At 36.2% G+C, this 20,905-nt stretch overlaps 2 protein-coding genes across 7 annotated transcripts; one reads left to right on the top strand and one right to left on the bottom strand.

Annotated features, from left to right (window-relative positions):
- Window positions 1-71: 71 nt before the first annotated feature.
- On the top strand, window positions 72-15,287 carry LOC129440079 (uncharacterized). 5 transcript variants are annotated; one of them, XM_055199163.2, is made up of 26 exons: window positions 72-236; window positions 628-687; window positions 905-1,011; window positions 1,100-1,163; window positions 1,942-2,043; window positions 2,253-2,504; window positions 3,451-3,564; window positions 3,695-3,802; window positions 3,936-4,005; window positions 4,133-4,262; window positions 6,117-6,209; window positions 6,308-6,420; window positions 7,222-7,351; window positions 7,488-7,610; window positions 7,932-8,057; window positions 8,173-8,361; window positions 8,642-8,704; window positions 8,988-9,089; window positions 9,219-9,410; window positions 11,250-11,482; window positions 12,539-12,665; window positions 12,746-12,829; window positions 12,984-13,192; window positions 13,268-13,343; window positions 13,457-13,675; window positions 13,823-15,287. In XM_055199163.2, the coding sequence occupies exons 2-26, from the start codon at window positions 630-632 to the stop codon at window positions 13,886-13,888; spliced, it is 3,150 nt and encodes a 1,049-aa protein (XP_055055138.2). In that variant the 5' UTR covers window positions 72-236; window positions 628-629; the 3' UTR covers window positions 13,889-15,287. The 5 variants fall into 5 exon arrangements, with proteins under 5 accessions (XP_055055138.2, XP_055055139.2, XP_073716394.1 ...); XM_055199164.2 differs by having other exon boundaries at window positions 3,695-3,808; window positions 9,219-9,401; XM_073860293.1 differs by having other exon boundaries at window positions 3,695-3,808; window positions 12,987-13,192.
- Window positions 15,288-15,867: 580 nt separating this feature from the next.
- On the bottom strand, window positions 15,868-20,780 carry ccdc117 (coiled-coil domain containing 117). 2 transcript variants are annotated; one of them, XM_073860295.1, is made up of 6 exons: window positions 20,628-20,780; window positions 19,819-20,029; window positions 19,683-19,730; window positions 19,336-19,611; window positions 18,868-19,014; window positions 15,868-16,869 (listed from the first exon to the last, which is right to left on the bottom strand). In XM_073860295.1, exons 2-6 carry the CDS (start codon window positions 19,956-19,958, stop codon window positions 16,617-16,619), a joined length of 864 nt encoding a protein of 287 aa, XP_073716396.1. In that variant the 5' UTR covers window positions 19,959-20,029; window positions 20,628-20,780; the 3' UTR covers window positions 15,868-16,616. The 2 variants fall into 2 exon arrangements, with proteins under 2 accessions (XP_073716396.1, XP_055055154.1); XM_055199179.2 differs by having other exon boundaries at window positions 19,683-19,733; window positions 20,628-20,779.
- Between the last annotated feature and the right edge of the window lie 125 nt (window positions 20,781-20,905).

The following is a 20,905-nucleotide window of genomic DNA, read 5'->3' as shown; positions in this document are numbered from 1 at the left end:
TGTGAGGTAACATATTCACATTTTTACGTATTTATTTGCTTATTATGTATATATTATCTTAATAATATTTTAAACAACATGAATATACATTAAATTAGGAATAAAATGAATGTTGTGCTTTGCAAACAAAAATCTTTGTGTTCACTCATAGTGAGTGTGTATGGTTGCCATGACGCTAAGCGCAGGCATCTCAACCAGTTTCTGAGGAAAACTTCGAGCGGAGGCACTTTTTTGAGGTAAGTGCAAAACTAAATTAAAGTCGCATAATGTACACTACAAATATCTGAAAGTCGATGCGATTTAAAAAATAGTGTTTGCATCTGTGTGTGTATTTTTCTTCTAGAAGAGTCACGAAATTTATCATTTTGTGGATTAAAATGCAACACCGGAAATTACCTTCAGTTAATAAACCGACATGAAATATGTATCTTTGCATTGTGAAATGTTGGTTCTAATATAACTTTTTAAGGTTCTTTGTTGGGGTTCCTTTCAGTTTCCTAGACAACAACCCTTCCTTACCCAAACCTGTCTTTTTGCTCCAGTATAGGCCATAAATGCTCTTAAACAAAATAAAAAAAGATTTTAGTTTAAATGTATGAATTAATTTTTGTTGTCTTTTTCGGTCAGTTATGGAAATTGTAGACCATGAGGGTTCTGGAGAGAACACTGATGAGCTGCTCTCTGCAGGTCAGATCCATACATTTACATTTATGCATTTTGCAGACACTTTTATCCAACGTGCATTAAACGCTATACATATCATCAGTATGTATGTTCCCAAGGATCAAACCCATGACCTTTTATGTTGCTAACGCAATGTTCTTATCTACATGAGCACATAAATTCCCTCCCGTGCTGATGTAAGACTATATTTTATTGTCGTATGTTTTGTTTGTCTTCTTAGAAGTGGATGACGAGGTTGATGTTTATGAACTCATTCCTCTGGGATTGTCCCATGACCACTGCGATCGTCTACTGGATGCCATTGATGCGCAACTGAATCATATACAGGTCAATGATTTTAAGATATAAATAGTAAGCACATTGTTTTTAATCGAAATGATAAGTTCAGGGTTTTTATTTTGTCTTTCAACCATAGACCCACAGTCAATTCCAAATGCGTGAAGGCGCCTCCAAGAGAAATGAATTTTCTTCTTCGACCGGTAGGCATGAACCATTTTTGTGAAATAAGCCTTACCATATGATATGGACATACATGTATGTTGGCAGTGTGTAAACACAACAACTCTACAATGAAAAACATTCACCATTTAGTTCTGTTTAAATCCTCATTAAACCAAAGCAGTCTCATTAGACATGCTGTTTTGATTGTCTTGTTAATGCGATGTCACACAAACAAAGCCCCGCTTACTGACTGGTTAACTTTACCCAAAAGCTTTTCTAAATGTGTTTGTTAGCACAATGTTTTCTAGTGTCTCGGACTGTATTCACAGGAATCAGATCTATTTTTAACCACAAGCGCTCACTGTCTGTTGGAAAGGGAGTGAGAAGTTGCTCATTTACATTTAAAGGTACATGAAAACGCCCTTTTTGCTCCGACCCAAATAGGGGCATTTTGGACATGCCATAACAAATGATCCGTGGGGGATTTTGACCTTGAACTTCACAGACACATTATCTTATATTACATCTTGTAAAATAGGCATAATATGTGCCCTATAACTTGACATTTCAAAAGACTTTTAGTGCAGCAAAGCATTACGTTTCCCATGTGACACTGTCTCTAAAATCCTGGCTAAAGTTTCATCAAAGTTGATTTCAATATTTGACATGCTCTTTTCTAAAATAAAGATTTTAAGGTTATTTTTCACAGATTGTTCTTTAGATTATATTTTGTAAATCACAGAAAATGGCTTTAGCTGGTTTTTCACAGACTGGGTCATATATGGAAAAAAGTTCTTAATGATCTCTATGTCCCAGGTTATCTTGATCGCGGTTTGTCTTTAAGTAAAGACACAGGCCTGGGAAGCACTGTTCCAACAAATGATAAAACACCATCCACCCCTGACTGGACTCCTTCAGGTAATAATCAATACAAAGTAGAAAAATTATTAATATAGGAATCTTGAATTCTACTACTTCCTTGTTGCCTATAAACAGGCTCGGATAGAATCTGCATTTGAAGATGGTCAAATTTGTTTAACCGAGCCATGGAGTACTACATACTCCATTTTGGTGGCCAAAAAGAAGCCATTACTATACATTTTTATATTGTCTTTTATAAATTTCAGAAGGAAAATGTGCCCAAGCTGAACATCAGACAGTGGAGATTCTGAAGGTCACAGATGTGTGGCATCCAGACGGAGATGACTTGTGCTCAGCGTCCAGGAACGAGCAGTGCCGATGGAGGTTAGAGAGGCTTCTTGGGAAAAGTTCTGAAGTAGCAGAGATAAGAAATGAGGAGGATGAACTCACAATGGACAGCATCTGTACTGAGGATTTCTTAACACGCTTCAGAGATGAGATGATAGATCCTGGCAAAGGTATGTAGAGTGAACAAGGAAAGGTTTTGTGTGGCTGTATAGGCCTTATTTTTTTAATTGCCTTTTACAAACAATAGTACTAAAATTAAAGCATCAATCAACTTTAGTGTTTTAATGTCACTGTTGTTTGTAAGAGGCATTTCAATTATTAAAGCCTGTATGGCCCTTTATTAAAAGTGTAATGTAGTTACTGACGGGAGGTTCAGAAAGGCCTTTATATACCAATACACTGTCGATAAAGTTTGGTAACATGGGCTTTGTTTTTCTTTTAAACTAGTCGCCGTAAAATATTGCCATTGAGGTGCTAATGAAATGAAATTTTGGTAACAGATGTTGGTAAAAACCTATGCAATCAACACATGCAAAGAAATCAATAGATGTCCATAATTAAGATATGTGTAATCATGTAAAATGACACAGGCAAAAGTATTGGACCCCTGAAGAAAAGAAGGTGCAAAAATGTGAGGAAAGCCAAGACAGTCAGTAATAAAAAGCAAACCTGCCCCTTGTCAGTGCAAATAATAACAGCTGGTTCAGTCCCAACTGATGACCTATAAAATAGTTTCTTATTGCCAAGGTGCCATGCAAGAAACATCTCATAATGTATAAACCCCAACCCAAATACACAGCCAGGCAAAACTCTCAATTGGATTTAAAGAATTTCTGCTAGAATGAACCAGCCATGAATCCTGACATGAATCCAAGTGAAAATCTATGGAAAGAACTAAAGATCAGAGTTTATAGAAGAGTCCACAGAACCTTCAAGATTTAAAGACTGTTTGTGTGGAAGAATGGGTCAAAATCACACCTGAGCAATGAATGCAATGTTTGGCTTAGTTTAAAAGATATACAAAATCCTTATTACCAAACTTTGTTGACAGTTTATTGGCAAATAAATACATCACAGGAATTGGCATAAATAAGATTTAAAAACGAATCTTGTTAGGTGTGGCTCCACCCCCTGATGTACCCACCACCAGCAGTGACCCTGCAGATGATAATGAACTGTCAAATAGTCACACCCAGCATCTATCCAAAACACCAATCAGACAACTCACAGGTACGAGTCGTACCGTACGACACACTTTTTTTTCAATCGCTGTGACCTGTAGTGCAGGATCTTCATTAAATTAAGCTGTATGAGCAGATCTGACAAACTCTATGGATGTTTATTATGTGTTCTCTTATAGGAATTCCCATGCAGAGTTTTGATTCTATCACCATAGACACTGATCTGGACACAGTGTGCTCAGAAAAGGTTCAACGGTACCTGAAATCTGCACTCAGCAAAAAGACAGGTACAGGTGAGAGGCCCTCTGCTCTGCAATATAATAGTCTTTGTCAAATTTTATATGCTTGCACTGTAGACCTGAAAAAACGTGATTGGTACAACACTTTCTAAAAACCTTGTGTTTGTCTGTGTACCAACAGGATTTCGTTTTAGCAGAGAAAGTGTATTCTCTACTGGACCGGCCATGCAAAGCAATACTCAATCTTTCAGGTACTGTTCAGAGCCTTCTTAATAGTTTAAGGCAAGTCTTAGTCTTATTAAAGTTATCTATAGTCTTAAACAATGACAATTTTTTTAGCAGACATAAATATCTCATTATAATTCTGTGTTTGTATAGCTCTGATGATGAAGAGACGAGCGGTGAAGGTTCTGTGTCAAAGCGTTACTCCAGAGGCAGGAGACATCCACCCAGCAGGAACAGAAAGAAACAGGGTTCTCACCAGAGCAAAAGAAATCTCTCCTACACTGTGAGAGTACTCAGTGAATTTATCACCTTACATTCGGCTTGCTTTCTGTAAACAACGAATACTCAGTGCTAAAGGAATACTTCACCCACATATGTATAGATATACTGTATGTCTTCTGAAGCGAAATAATACATCTGTGAGAGAAACTATATTTTTAGCATATCTGTGGAAACATGGGCGCATTGATAACCAGCGGCGGCTGGTGACTTCTTTTATCAAGGGTGCTCGATGCAAAGTAACAACATGCATGTTGTCCATCATGTGTGTGGTTCGTGATTTCAAAGTATGTGTTCTGCGTGTCGAGTGATCCTATGTGCATCACTTGTCTTGTCAAAATAAGTGCCTGCTGCAGACGTGTCTAAAGGGTTTATCATAAAAGAGACACTCGCATTTGCCAGATACTCGCATAATCTCATGCGTAATCAAAGTTTAGTATTAAGGGAGTGTCTTGCATGTATTTTTTGAATGTGAGCGTCTCTTTTATCATAAATGGTTTTGACGCATGTGCAGCAGGCACTTATTTAGCCAAAACACGTGATGCACATGGTTCACATGACGCAACAAACACACATTTTGAAAACACGAGCAGCACACATGACACTCCGAACACATATTTGGAATTTGTGCCCCTCGGATAAGCAGTCATGAGCCGCCACTGTTGATAATGTTGAATTTCATTGGATGTGACCCTGAACCAGAAAAACCAGTTATAAGTGGCATGGGTATATCTGTAGCAATAGCCAACAATACATTGTATATCTAAAAAAAAGAAATTTCAAAAATCATTAGCATAATAATTAAAGATAATGTTCCATGAAGATATTTTGTACATTTCCTACCATAAATATATAAAAAATACATTTATCATTAGTAATATGTATTTGTAAGGACTTCATTTGGACAACTTTAAAGGCGATTTTCTCAATATGAAGAGTTTCGTTGCAAAACGAGATAAATCCATTTTTTTAATTTTTTCTCAAAATATGTTTATTATTACGTTATCATGTTATTATTTTGTTTTATGGTGCTTCTTAGCTGTATTTTTTAAGTTATGAAGGTTTAAATCAAAACAAACCAACTGCAATTGCATTGAAATGAATTGGAATGCACAACCAAAAAATGAGATTTCGGAACAATTAAAAAAACGGTGGTTATCTCGTTTTGCAACGAAACTCTTCATATATAGATTTTTTGCACCCTCAGATTCCAGATTTTCAAATAGCAGCCGAAAATAGTCCCCTTAACTTCAATAGCAGGGGACTATTTTCGGGCACTGCGTAATATCATTGCACCTCCTGCAGCCATTTTACGGCAGCAAAGTCCTTGATGATTAAGCCAGAATGAGAGTATAGTGCTAACCATATCTGCCTAGAAAATCACAACTTTTAATTTTCTGTCGGTCTTAGTACACAATGTAACTACAGAAGAGTCAAGTTTTAAATAGGAAAAATATTAAAACGTGATGCTAATGTTATTTTTGAGCGCGATGCTATATGGTCTAATTAGATTCAATGGATTGTGCTTAGCTATGCTGGGGATTAGCTGAATGGATTCCAAAACAATAAAATCAAATATTTAACTCTTGGGGAGCTGAAAATTCCCTTTACTATTATCACATACTCTATTGTTACCGGCATAATAGGCATTAATGTTTTATGAAAATGGTGTTAATGTGTGCTTTAAAAACATCATCTTTAGCAAACAATAATTCATATTACTAATGCTGAGCAAGCCATTTGTTTGATTAAATTAATTGACGTAATTAAGAAACATGGCATGGACAGCAGGATCCATGCTGTTAAGATCATCTCTGTTGGTTGTTTCAGTGGATATATAATTTTTTTTTTTTTATAGAGCTTAGAGAGACCTCGGGACCAGATCAGAATAAATGAAGATCAGCTCAAAGAGTTGAAGGTCTCGGTTGCTAAGCTTCAACAGCAAAAAATAGTATGAGTATTATAAAACACACACACACAAATGATCAGACTGTAATTCCCTTAAAGCTTTTTCATCTGACAATTTATTAAGCAAGCTTATATGCTCAGGCTGTGGTTCACACTTTGGGAAAGCTGAGAGAGGAAGTGGACCAAACTAAGACAGAGCAGCAATCTCTACAGATCATTATGAGGGACAGCAGAGCACAGGCCCAAAATATCAGGTATGTTTTAATACCACAGAAAGCTTCATCATGTTTGTTCTTCTGTTTTCATGACTACCACTTGCACATCAGTATATTTCCCAAATCTTTGTGTAATATAATTTGAGTGTTATTATATTAATATTAAAATAGACTTCTGCATACAGTTGTTATCATTGTACACCTGCCTGTATGTAACAGATTCAGACTGATCTCACGGAAAGTCGTGTTATAGTCACAAAAATATTTATTAATTTATCCGTGTCAATGGCTCAAAATTAATCTTTCTTTCACGTGCCTTTGGCAGGAATGTCATGTGACTCTCAATTTCTATAAATAGTTTTTCGTGTCATTTTATGTATTGTTTTCTCCTTGTTTATACTATTTTCTTACCATTGTCGCTTGGGGTTAGAATCATTTTCTGTTACAGTTTTAGACCCAAACCCCAACTCCAGGCAAGAATAGTTTTAAAAGCAAAGGAAAAACATGTAGAAACTAATACATAAAAGTACATCCTAACCCAAACCCCAAATCTAACCCCTACCCCAAGCAACAATGATTTAAAACTAGGGGGAAAAATTAGAAAACTATACACAAAATGACACGGAAAAAAAGGCGTGCCATGGCCACGAAAAACTATTTATAGAAATTTGTGCAACTGACACGAAAAAAAAACATTCATGCTCAAGCCACGTAAAAAAAGCTGAATTTCGTGTCATGGACACGAATAAATTAATACATTTTTTTGTGACTATAACATGACTTTCTGTGAGATCATGTTGAACAGATTTGTATTTAATTGTGTGCTGTATTGAACTGCAGGTGTGAGATAAACCGACTGCAGGTCCAGAAGGACATATGTTTGGAAGAGGTCAGGGTTCTGCAGGAGCAACAGGAGAATTTAGTTCAGAGGTCAAAGATGGCACAGAACTATGACATCAGCTGTCACAATGTAAAATACGGGTTTTTATTATAAATCAACTCAGTTCATCTTTTGATTTGAAATAATAATGCAAATACTATATACAGCAGATATACTTCTTGAACTTGAATGTGATTTGATCTGGTCTCTTTTTTTAATACCGCAGTGTGTAGGCCGCAGTGTGTCCATTCTGGAAAGGGAGGAGATGGACAGATTGCTGGATAATGCAAAATCTGAACTGTTCTCAGAACAGAGGCGTTTCAGACACACAATAGACTCTATGCAAGAGGTAAAGTGCCTTGAATAAGTATTCTGATAGATTTTACTAAATTAGAAATTATCCCTGGTAATTTTTGTTTTTCAAAAACACAAAAACTATCAATTATTTTATATGATTGTGTTGTAGTATACAAAATGGGAGAACCAGTGAAGGGGCACAATATCTTATATATATATATATATATATATATATATATATATATATATATATATATATATATATATATATATATATATATATATATATATATATATATATATATATATATATATATATATATATATATATTTGTCCTATATGTACACATATATTTTCTCAATCTCTACTCAGAGGTTGGATGAGGTGATTCAGGAGATGGAGCAGAAGGACGAGGACTTTAGATCCCTTCAACAGAAATGCATTAGCTTGGAAAAACAGCTGGCTGATACCATCAGAGAAACAGACCGAATTAAACAGGTAGATTTTTTTACAATTCTTTCTTTTAAGATCTTTATCTTATTTTCATTTTTAAATAATGTATTATCCATAAAGATAACAGACACTATAAATTCAATATCTGTATAATGTATAGTCTTCACAGCAAGATCTAAAGCAGCAAGTGAGCCGGTTTGAAGTGCTGGAGCAAACTGTTGCCCAGAAGGATCTGCTGCTGCGGGGGCTGGAGGAAGAAAAGAAGGCCCTTCATCTGGAGCTCTCTTCACTTAGAGAAGAACACAGTTTAAAGTTAACAGAACTACAGAACAGGATAAAGAAGGAAAAGGTAGGAAAGATACAGATATTTATCAGTCCTCAGTGGTGGGTTTCAAATGACTGATCTGCATTGTTGATTCCCAGTATGGGATGCTGGTGTGCTGGTGCCCCTACCAGGATTTCTACAGTAACAGTACAAAAAAATTTCTTTAATTAAATTATGCTGATAATGCATGAAGTACTAACCAAATCAGCACATCCAGCCTAGATATTCATGCTGTTAGAGGATGGTCTTTTTCAGGAGGGTAATGTATCAATGTCAGATAAACATATTTTTAATGCTTTAATAGGAACAAGAGATCAATCAACTAAATCTACAGTTAACAAAAAGACACCAAGAGGAACTTCAAATGGTAGGAAGCCGCTAAATGTCACCTTTGTCAAAAACCAGATGATATTAATTGAATGCTCTCGACACATATCATACGCTAATTAAATGCTTGCAAATCCCTTAATCCCGGCCTCAGACTATTCAGAAATAGCGGTTTGTTGACATACAGTATGATAAAAATAATACTAATTTTGCTAAAGTAAACTTAAAGGGTTTTGCATCAGAGCTCATCTGCATCTCAAGGGTGCTCAGAGCAACCTGTCTTACAGCAGTCCTGCTCTTCTCACATTTACCTTTCTCTCCAGATGAAAGATGAGGAAGTCAAAAGACTTAAAGGAGCTCTGGACCAGCATGCAGGGGAAATGAGAAGGCAAGCAGAGGAGCTGACAAGTGAAACACAGGAAAAGGTCCAGTACCTGAAACCGCCTGAAAATTGCATATCTATGCTTTTTTAAAGAAACTGTATTGTTTATCCACCTTCACTGTTCAGATACTTGTTTATCCTTCACTCTACATATCATCATATCTACTGACAGATTGAAAAGGCTTTGAAGCAAGAGGAGAGAAAGTGGGTGGAGCAAAGAGAGAAGGCTCTCCGAGAGCAGCGTGGGATTCTGGAGGAACAGATAGAAGAGGCCGTGAAGAGAGGAAAAGTGGAGGTGGAGAAAGAGAGAAGGAAAACACTGGAATTGCAGAGTAAAGTCTCTGAGCTTCAGAAAGTAAGTGAGGTCAGAACTATTTTTATTATTTGGATTTTTGTGCATTATTTATGCATAACTGTGACATAAATGTACTTATTGGCTATTGTTATTAGAGATGCACTGATATATCGGCCAATAAAAGCACATTTTCACACTATCGGCCAATAGTTCAAAGGGCACCTATCACGATTTTACATTTCCCTTGGTGTGTAATTGTGTATTAGTACATGTTAACGATATGCAAAAGGTAAGTACCCCAATGTAAATGATGACTCAAGTTATCGTCTCCAACGTAAATCTCTTTTATTGGACTACAACAAACACACAGATTGAAGGCAACAGTTTACTTCGTGGGATTGGTAATGTAGACAAGACCAACATTATCATAATTTCTCCTGCTTTGACTCACAGTCTGTAAGTTAAAGGAACAGTATGTAAGAAATGTATTTCAATTAATCATGGCCCAGATATATCAACTAGACATTAAGAAATCATTTTCATTTTAAATACTTATTTCACTGACAACAGTGGTCTGGCCAGGATATTGTCATTTGAAAAGTGGAGTTGCAGCCCTCAACTGATGTTTATGTTGTTATTTTGTGTATTGGCCACCAGTTGTGTGATTGCAGTACCAGTTTTAGCCACATGTTTTGTGAATGCAGTACCAGTTTTTGCCACAATCCTACATACTGTTCCTTTAACTCCTGTTAGCATTGCATTGTCAGCGAATCTTTCAAACATGGTAAGGAGCATCACATTTTCGGCTGACGTCAGAGGTATTCAGGTCAATCACAACGTACAGATTAGCTGGCCAATCAGGAACACAGCGCTTTTCAAATCAATGAGTTTTGTACAAAATCCATGCGTTTCAGAAAGAGAGTGAAATCTGGAGCTACAAAAATGTACGGAAAATAATGTTTTTTTACCATAAACCACACAAAAAGATTGTATTATATACCAAATACACAAATAATAATGTTTTTTAGCAATGAAATAGGTGCCCTTTAAATACAGCCGATAGTCATGGCCGTTATACAGTACTGTGCAAAAGTATTAGGCCGCCACTACCAGACTTGTTGTTTTAGAAGTTTTAATGTCCATCCATATTTATTTTTCAATCTATTTAATTAAGATACAAACAGAAACTACAGAAAATATGAAAAAAAAATTCATGACTAAATGTCTTCTTTACCCATTGTCTGTGTTTAGTGTGACCTCTCTTGGCACTAAACACATCTTGAGCGTTTTTGAGCAAAATAAAGTAAAAAGATTAATTTCTTTAAAATGAGAAATTAAGTTTTAATTTAATTTAGGTTTAAGAGATCCTGCAGTTGCCTGCTATTGCTCAAGTGGAAGGGGAGTATACCCTAAAATCTTGAGACATCAGTTTACATTTTTATACAGTTTTTAATACTATATACACATTTCCTGTATTTTCTGGATGTATTTTATTAAAGAGACTGAGAAATAATTATATATGATCACTATAACATTGCAAAAACAACCAATCTAATTCTGGCATGGTGGCCTAAGACTTTTGCACAGTACTGTATATCCAGTAAATTAAAAATGAACAAGAAACTGCAATGAATGAGCTCTGTGTATAGAAAATGTAGAGAAACCTCACTAGTATAATGTTCAAATTTATTGAAAATAAAGTAAAATTAGATGCCCTTAACCACATAATTACATTATGAGGCTTTAGCCGGGATTTCACAGACAGGGTCACATTTAGGCTACATGTTTTGCAAAATATAGTTTATTTTTCTTTAATAATAATAATAATAATAAGATTCACCCATTAACTCTGTATTTAAATGACCCAGACCTGTCCCCAGCACTTATATGCTGTTTGATTATTAACAGCAAACTGAGAAAGATGTGGTGCATCTAAAGGAGAGCTTGCAGCGCTCTGAGCAAGAGCTTCGGCACCTGAGGGCAGCCCTCTCGGAGAGAGACCAAAAACACCAGAGAAGAATAGCCAGACTCGAGCGGCAGATCGGGAACTGGGCACAGGACATACACACTGAATGTGTCTCCCTACAAGAGCTGCTTAAGAACAATGGCCTGACTGTCGAGAGCAAACACCTGCCAGACAGGTGTGCTCAGTTTGCAATAGCCTATAATGCTTATACAAATGGATGCATCTCATAATATTTTTTATAAACGAACATGTAGTGGTGGCATAGTAGTAAGATTAGTTCATATAGGCCTACAGAAGATGGAAGTTTAAATTGAGCCATAATGTCATGTCTGAATCGTATCCCTTCTTTTCATTCTATGCAATTTTTAGTCTTTGTCAATAACGATTAAAGTGATAGTTCACCCAAAAATTTAAATTCTGTCATCATTTACTCATTATGCCTTATGTTGTTATACGTCTATGTGTTTCTTTGAACAGAAAAGAAGATATTTTGATAAATGATTGTAAGCACATTGTTGATTGTCCCCATTGACTTCCATAGTAGAAAAAACAAATATTATGGAAGTCAATGGGCACTGTCAACTTTTGTGTTCAACAGAATAAAGAAACTCATAGAGTTTTAAAACAACATGAGGGTGAGTAAAATTATGACTTTTCATTTATCCGTGAACTATGCCTTTAAAGGAAAATACCACCGTTTTTCAATATTTTACTGTTTTCTTACCTCAACTTAGATGAATCAATACATACTTATCTTTATTCAATGCATGCACTTTATCTTCGCACAGCGCGTCTTAATTGTGTTAGCATTTAGCCTAGCCCCATTCATTCCTTAGGATCCAAACAGGGATGAATTTAGAACCCACCAAACACTTCCATGTTTTCACGAGTAAATATGGTAGTACAAAATAAAATGTGGCGATTTTTTTAAGTGGATTCATACTTACTCATGTAACAGTCTTTAAATAGGGAAAACATGGAAGTGTTTGGTGGCTTCTAAACTCATCCTTGTTTGAATCCTAAGGAATGAATGGGGCTAGGCTAAATGCTAACACATTCACGACATGCTGTGCAAAGATGAAGTGCACATGTTGAAAAAAGATAGGTATGTATTAATTCATCTAAGCTGAGGTAAAAACATTGTAAAATATTGAAAAACGGTGGTGTTTTCCTTTAACTAATCAAAAACAATAGCTGTGCGACATATAAAAATGTATATTCTCTTATTCAGTCCTACAGTGCCTGAAGCTCTTCTGGCTCTGCAATATCTCACAAAAGCCACACAACGTCTTATAAATGATCTTAAAAATGAGATAAGCTCACAGAAACGCACTGCACAGCATCTCAGTCTTGATAAGGTGAGAAAGAATACATGTACATATACAAACCCACAATAACACACTGCTTTGAGCAAATGTTATTTATATCTTTGTTTAAGGAGCGAGAGCTTCATCGGCAGAAAGAACAGATGACTGAGGAAAAGAAACAAGCACTGGCTTCACTAAAAGAAAACCTCATACAGGTACTCATATCATACAAGCCAAGTTATTGATCATTTGAAAGCATCTCCACTTCACAGGATGAAGATTAGATCTGGGGCTTTCAACAGGGAATGCTTGAACAGGTGCAAGTTATTGTATGACGTTGTTTATGTGTGTATTAAATCACGGATTAAGGAGCACATGAAGGAAATGAGCGGCCTTTGTACAACCAACATGGCTGATGCCAATGAAACAGATGGACTGTTAGCACGTATGCATAGGCAGCTGCAGGCGAAAGATGATGAACTCAAGATGGTGCAGAAAAGCATGGCCGAGTGGAAAGAAAAAAAACCTGCAAGGCTCGCACACAAATTTCAGCTGGAGCGCACAGCCGGGATGGATAGGTAACACACTTTTACTAAGATCAAATTGACATTAAAGTTAAACTGTTGCACATTAACTTTTATTCCACAAAACAGGAGGGTCGCAAAACCCCAAGCAGAGCAGCAGAAGAGATTGGAGAGACTGGAGAACGAGATGAGACATTTGACTGGGGTAAATCAATCAATATGAACAGTAAATATACGTGTAATAAAATAAAATGACATCACTCCTTGACCCCAGATTTTTTATTATATACAAATCCCTGTTTTTCACTCCCATTGAAGCAGTGCAGAGACCACAAAGAATCCCAGTTATCCTCCACTGCTCTTCAAAGTGGCCCAGACTTCCAACAGTCCCCAAATACCAAGGATCTGACCTCATATAAACTTCTGCAGCACCTTCAGAGTCGCATTCGTCAACTGAAGGAGAGCCAGGCTCGCTGTCCCAGCCCAGTGAAGTGGGACAGGGATGACAGAAAGCTGGGAGGCTCATATCTTGATACAGTATGTAACATGTATTTTCAGTTCATTGATTTAACTGTTTCAGACAATAAAAGCCATGATTTTTTTCTGATACCTAACAATAAATGTACATAATGTTTTCAAAATGTGAAAATAGATTTTAATTTTAGATTTTTATTTTATTGGCAGATTGCTCCAGCCCAGGAATGCTGTAAGACAGAAGGTTGCATTCCAACAAGGACCTCCTGCAGTTGACATTTACTTTAAACGCTCATCTTAGAATCAACAGAATTCTTTTATAGGGTAAACTTTATACAAAAGTAATTTTTAAATACTAGTTTACAGCTTCTCATTTTATCATTGTTGTGAATGTCAAAGATATTTAATATTAATAAGATGCGTAGTGTTGGGGGTAACGTATTACAAGTAACGTGCATAACGTAATAATATTACTTTTCTGAAGTAACAAGTAACGCATTCATTTTAAATATACACATTAATATTTAAGTTACTTTTTCAAAAAAGTAATGCAAGTTACTTTTTTAGTTTAATTAATTTGATTAAAAAAACATTATGTACTGAATAAAACTAAACATAGTCACATTATGCACTCTATGCGTACATGCCTGTGTGGGAACAGTTTAAGTCAGTAACTGAGATGGCAGGCCAGAGCTCGAAATTTTTGTGATGAAATATGCCATTTCTGAATGCAGAACTTTTCAGTCATAAAAACACCTGCAAGGCCTAAAAGAGATCAAGCCTCAGCCAAGAAAAAGTAACGCAAAAGTAACTAAAAAGTAACGTTAGCATTAGGGCTGGGTAAAAATATCGATTCATCAATGCATTGCAATTATTTGCTTTTCAATTCAATATCGATTCATCAAATTCTATGAATCGATTCAGCCCCCCCGGCAAGTGGCGCCGCTGTGGGCAACACTCTAGTGAGAGCGTTCAGCATTGTACAAGACGCGCTTTATCAAAACAGAAAGATCAAAGATGGCAAACAGCAGCACTTCTTTCAAGCCTCCACCATCAACGTGATCAAACATTAGTACTACTACACACATTATTTAAAAATATACTCAGGTACTTAATTGCTATTTACTTATTATTGAATCGATATCGAAGCAAACGAATCAATATCGAATTGAATCGAAGCCTCAAGAATCGAAATTGAATCGAATTGTGAAATTCCTAACAATACCCAGCCCTAGTTAGCATTACTTTTCATGAAAAGTAACTAAGTAACACAATAAGTTACTTTTTTGGGGGAGTAACTTAATATTGTAATGCATTACTTTAAAAGTAACTTTAAAAGTAAAGGATTTATGTGAATGGGGAAGAATAGTCCCGCCTCCCAGTAAAAAGAGCCAATGGTCAATCAGAATCCTCTGTGAGAGGCACTTTGCGCATGCGCAGAATCGACAGGTCTTGTTGATCTTGTTCTAACAAGACCTGGGAGAGTTATGTGACTTCCTTAAAAGGACTTTGGCATTGTACACTTTGCATGATGTTTTGGATATTTTGTCTGAAGCCTTTTTGTATGCACTTGAATAATCAATGTAGTTGTCACCGTCATAATCAGGGCCATTTTAATTTGATTTTTACAAAATTTTAAGTTCTTATGCATAAATAAATTATTAAGCCAAACTGATTTTTTTAAAAACATTTTTTTTTAGGTCAACTTTTTTATAATGTGGTACAATCAAATTTATTTACATATTTTTTATTTAGAATTTGGTCAAAATTGATAATTCACAAAAGCTGCAAAAATGTTTAAATCATATGCCAAATGCATTTCCAGCTTATTTTACTTTTTGGGGTTAAATGTGCTGTTTATTTTTAACATGCACTGCAAAAAAAAAAACTACTTATTTTTACTGAAAACAAGACAAAAATACTATCTAAAAAATTCTTAAATTAAGATGCATTTTCTTGATGACCAAAATGAAACTAATGAATATATTTCTTAAAATACGTTTTCTTTTTTCATTAACACTTAATTCAAGAAAATCTCTCTTATTCCACTGGCAGATTATTATTATTAATATTATTATTATTAGCTTGTTTTAAGCACAAATTGGCTTAAATTTTACATTTTTGGTCTAAAAACTAGAGTTATTTTCCTAGGTCATTTTGCTTATCAAGAAAATGCATCTTAATTTTAGAATTTTTTGATACTTTTACTGAAAACGAGACAAAAATACTAAGAAAGAAAGTCATTTTTTGCAATATGGTTAAACAGAACCAGGTTATATTAACCAAAAACAGATTGGTGCGGGCCCATGCATTTTCTTATCTCCAACAATATGTTGTATCATTTTTGACAACTATTATTAGAGCAGTTTCCCGCATTCAGTCCAAGACCACCCATGAGTCTTTCCTGGCTCTATTAGACAATCAACAACATTGAAATTCATCAACAGCAACCAAATATTCTGTTATACTGATCAAAACAATACGGCCATCAAAATGACTATCAAAATAAAAATGACTTACAGGTTTTGGCCTATTCACAACAAAAATAATCCATGTATGGCAGTTTGTCACATATCAAACATTCTGAATCTGTTTCTTATACTAGTACACTGCAATATTATTAACTTGGCATTGAGACAATATATTCAGTATTGAGACGAAACCCAAAAATCCAAGCTTAGATATGAATAGCATCATGATATGAACAGCAAACAGAATACTTTAATCTATGCATTGAATCTAAAATTATAACTGCACATTTAACCAATGTACCGCAGGAAAGCACGTTCACATAGGGTAGTAGTTCTCATTTATGCTAGTGCAAGTATGGTCCCAACCACAAAGTTAACTCAGATGGCCAATGTGTGGGTTGAAATAAACAAACAAAACAGGCATGGCATGGCACAAACAAATCACATTTTACCCCTGTGCTATTCTTCATTTGATGTATTTCATACAAAGGACACTACGAGTCAATCAGACTACAAACTGTTTATAGATTTCCCTACAACTCCATGTCTTCTTCTCCAGAGTTAGGGTCCGAAGGGCTGCTGAACAGGGGACTGAAAGTTTGCTCATTGGTTGCTGTGAACTGGGGCTGGGACGGGGGGCTGATAGGGTTGCTGACCAATGGTATGGGTGTAGGGGTCTGTCTGTTTAGCTGCTTGCGCTGCTGTCTTTGTAATGTGTCTTTTAGCCTCTGGGTGAGAGGGTCCTCTGGGGGGCGCCATAACACCAGTTCCATACAAGAGTGGTTCCTACAGACATAAGAGAAGAAGAGCATGCTAAACATTGGGCAAATAATGTGTAAACTATGGTCCACACTCCAAAACAGTAGATGGCAATAATGCACCTGAACGTTGCTGCCACCCGCCATATAAAGAAAAAAGAAACATTGGACATTTTCCAAACAGCATTTATGCACCCTTCATGAAGGGGATTCCATCTGTAGGGGCGTTCCAAACGAAAGTGAACATCTGAATACCTTCTCGAAGGGCCCTTCCAGAAGTCTGTTAGCAAAGTGTATGGTCACTTCAAGGACGTAGGTTTTATTTTTTTGTTTTTAATACGTTTTAAGACAAGCTATGTGAAAATGTATCATTCAACACCATTGCTGACCAGAGCTGTGAGGTACTATGCAATGGAAAAGCGCCATTAAGTGGGCAAGGGTGTAGATTAACATTCAAGCGGTTATAAAGCATAAAGACATTACTGTGGCATCTAAAACTTTTATATATGCTATTATGATGCTTAAAGGAATATTCAATTTTCTTAAAAGAAAAATCCAGATAATTTACTCACCACCATGTCATCCAAAATGTTGATGTCTTTCTTTATTCAGTCGAAAAGAAATTATGTTTTTTGAGGAAAACATTGCAGGATTTTTCTCATTTTGATGGACTTTGGTGGACACCGACACTTGACACTTGACTCAACACGTGACAGTTTTTTTCGTTGGAGTTTCAAAGGACTATAAACAATCCCAAACGAGGCATAAGGGTCTTATCTGACGAAATGATTGTCATTTTTGACAAGAAAAACAAAAATATGCTCTTTTAAACCACAACTTTTCGTCTAGGTCCGGTCCAGCGCGACCTAATGTAAATGCGTAGTGACGTAGGGAGGTCACGTGTTACATATATAAAACACACATTTGCGGACCATTTTAAACAATAAACTGACACAAAGTACATTAATTAGTATCAGTTGACATACAACAACGTAGGAACGGTCCTCTTTCAACACATTTGTAAACACTGGGGGGGAGTTTCGTGTTCGTCCTCTGTGACCTCTTGACGTCATGACGTATTGCGTGAGGTCACACTGACGCTTTCAGGACCGGAGAAAGACGAGAAATTGTGGTTTAAAAGTGTATATTTGTTATTTTTCTTGTCAAAAATGACAATCGTTTCACTAGATAAGACCCTTATGCCTCGTTTGGGATTGTTTATAGTCCTTTGAAACTCTGTTGAAAAAACTGTTAAGTGTTAAAGTGATACTTCACCGATTTAGCATTCAGCTTTGTATCTGTAGAAACCCGGCAGTATTACTGAATGACCATGTTTCCCTCCATCATTTCCCCCTGAGAGGAGAGATATCTGCATTTTGGTTCTGCAAAAAAGTCCTCCGATGATGCAAAAATCGTCATATTACATCATCGGAGGACTTTTTTGCAGAACCAAAATGCAGATATCTCTCCTCTCAGAGGGAAATGAGGGAGGGAAACATGGTCATTCAGTAATACTGCCGGGTTTCTACAGATACAAAGCTGAATGCTAAATCGGTGAAGTATCCCTTTAAGTGTCGGTGTCCATTAAAGTCTATTAAAATGAGAAAAATCCTGCAATGTTTTCATCAAAAAAACATAATTTCTTCTGGACTGAACAAAGAAAGACATCAACATTTTGGATGACATGGTGGTGAGTAACTTATCTGGATTTTTCTTTTAAGAAAATGGACTATTCTATTAAAGATGTGTTTTAACTCATACAATTTTTGACTACAGAGAGACTTTTATAGTAGCTGCTATGTTTACTGAAACAAATCAGTAAAAATAAGACAAAAATAAACAAATATAAAAAAATATATTTATATATTTATATGAAACAGCTCAATCCTGGATTCCATGCATATATTTAAAAAAAAAAAACGGATGAAAACCACTATGAAACACTGTTCTTTATAATGTTTGAAATGTTTATGTAGTATATTGTGAATGTGGTAAGGTTTACTGACTGTAACAACAATACACTCACATTGACTGTGCTACTGTATGGGGCAGAATGTCAGCAATCCCTCGCTGAAGCCCCTCCCTCAAGCTGTCAGATAACACCAGCACTGGTCTGCGCTGAGCTGGTTCAACATCCAACTCCTCCTCATCACTGTCATCTTCCAAAGTTATCCTAAATAAAAACACAAGTATATACAATGTAAAAACAGCATGCACAGTGGGTATATCACATTGTGCTTATGTTGATTTCAATCTTTGACATGGCTTTATTAAACAAATTAAGGTTATATTTTTCACAAAACATTTCACATGTTCTTTACATTATGTAGCAATTTTACGTAGAAATCAAAAAATGACTTGAGCTAGGTTTGCACAGGCTGCTGGATCACATACAGAAAAAGTTACTGAACATGGATACATGGATATGCACAACCAAGCAAAGATAAAATGTTGACGTTTGTACTGTTTGAAACAAGCTGGAATTCATTCGCACCTATCTTCGATCTCCTGCAGTCTCCTTTGAGCAGCCTCTACCTCCATGCCTGACCCCTCTGTATGAACTTTGCGTATTGGGGAAGGAGAGGCTGTAAAGGGCAGACTTCTCAGCACTGCCCTGGGTTCAGTCTGTCGCTGAACCAAGCTGGACTCTGTGGAAGGAGAAGTGGCGATGGAGTCCACAGACCATCCCCGTCTCACTTTAGGACTTGGTTGCTCGGCCACATCTTCTTCTTCCTCTCCCATCAGCTTTGGCCTTTTTGGACTGCAGCTTCTGTAGGGAAAGAGGTCATGAAAACTCCGGTCTACTTAATCCATCTGATCTATGTGTAAAAATGCACTTACCCATCATCCGTCCTCCTTCTTTGCTTCCTCATACATCTTCTCTCCCAGCTTCTAAGTTGAGCATAGTGAAAAAACATTTGTTAAGGCCTTTAACTTCATTAATTTAAGTAATTTGGCTGAATAAAGAAAAGCTTACGCATTTGGCATGGGTCCTCCAGTCAAATGATGTGAGCCTTTGTTTGGCCCACAAATTGTGCTCAAGTTAGGGTTATTAAAGTTTGCATGGTGGGAAAACACAAGGAACTCCAACTCGCTTCCTGATCTGGGGCTCTGCATCCTCAGGTGGCCGACAAAGACATGTAGGTGAAATGACCACTGCAGCTGAGCAGTGTGGATGGACAAACAATCTAGAAAACAGATAAATAAATAAATAAATAGTCTTGCACTTTAGGATCCCAAGAAACTCATACTGATAAAAATGTAGATTTCAAATGCACTTTCAGGATTTTTGGTAAAAGGCTTTGCTTTTTGCATAAATGTGAATATGATGTAATGAGTTTCAATTTTTTTTCTGTACAAGGCAAAAAAAGTTTATAAGTTAAACTTTGTAAAATGCTTATTTTGCTCTCTAGCACTATTAACTAAACAAGTGCTTAATGATATTATTTTATTCCCGCAATATGATTGGATGCTAAGCAGAGGAACTATCAAATTATTGTGAGAACTGCTGGTTTTCACTGCGTAGCGCGCTTACTGTAACTATGTATGCATTTTCCTCACAGTAGGCCATGACATGTAAATGCAAGTCTATTATTATCTGGAGAAGTTATAATTTCTGCTAGTTTTAGCTTCAGTGATCTAACACAATTTGCCCAAGAAGGACATTTAGTGTCATTTCGGGTAACCATAACATGAATTGCTCGCTGGCTGCAGCGTGATCCCTTACACGCCCCAAAACATTCAAAACACCTAATCTGTGCTTTCATAAGAAAGATACACGCTTACCTTTCACCCCTTCTCAGATGCTGAAAGTCAGTTTTGCTTAAAACGCGTGAAAATACCTAGAGACAGTTTGCACGAGAAGTTGTATGATCCTACATTTTACGACGCTTTTCTGGAAAGATGAGCAGACTTGTAGCTCTTGGGATTTGTAGTCTATACGTTTTGTAGTTCTTTCACCGGAAGTGCACTACAATAACAGTAAACAAACTCGCTTTGTTTGAGAGAGCGACGAATTTTTATTCTGACAAATTTTAAAAATACAAAAAAGTAAAATGTTAAGA

This window comes from Misgurnus anguillicaudatus, chromosome 22 (assembly GCF_027580225.2).
Source record: "Misgurnus anguillicaudatus chromosome 22, ASM2758022v2, whole genome shotgun sequence".
In the NCBI taxonomy this organism is placed as follows: domain Eukaryota; kingdom Metazoa; phylum Chordata; class Actinopteri; order Cypriniformes; family Cobitidae; genus Misgurnus; species Misgurnus anguillicaudatus.
Note: the sequence above shows the minus strand (reverse complement) of the source record. Positions and strands in the feature narration are given on the sequence as shown.

Coding starts and splice junctions, on each gene's coding strand:
- LOC129440079 (XM_055199160.2), top strand. CDS start 630: ATGGAAATTGTAGACCATGAGGGTTCTGGAGAGAACACTGATGAGCTG. Junction 3,565..3,694: donor ACCAATCAGACAACTCACAG/GTACGAGTCGTA, acceptor GTTCTCTTATAG/GAATTCCCATGCAGAGTTTT. Junction 13,193..13,267: donor CGCACAGCCGGGATGGATAG/GTAACACACTTT, acceptor TCCACAAAACAG/GAGGGTCGCAAAACCCCAAG.
- ccdc117 (XM_055199179.2), bottom strand. CDS start 19,958: ATGCAGAGCCCCAGATCAGGAAGCGAGTTGGAGTTCCTTGTGTTTTCC. Junction 19,734..19,818: donor GGAGGACCCATGCCAAATGC/GTAAGCTTTTCT, acceptor TGCTCAACTTAG/AAGCTGGGAGAGAAGATGTA. Junction 19,612..19,682: donor AGAAGGAGGACGGATGATGG/GTAAGTGCATTT, acceptor CTTTCCCTACAG/AAGCTGCAGTCCAAAAAGGC.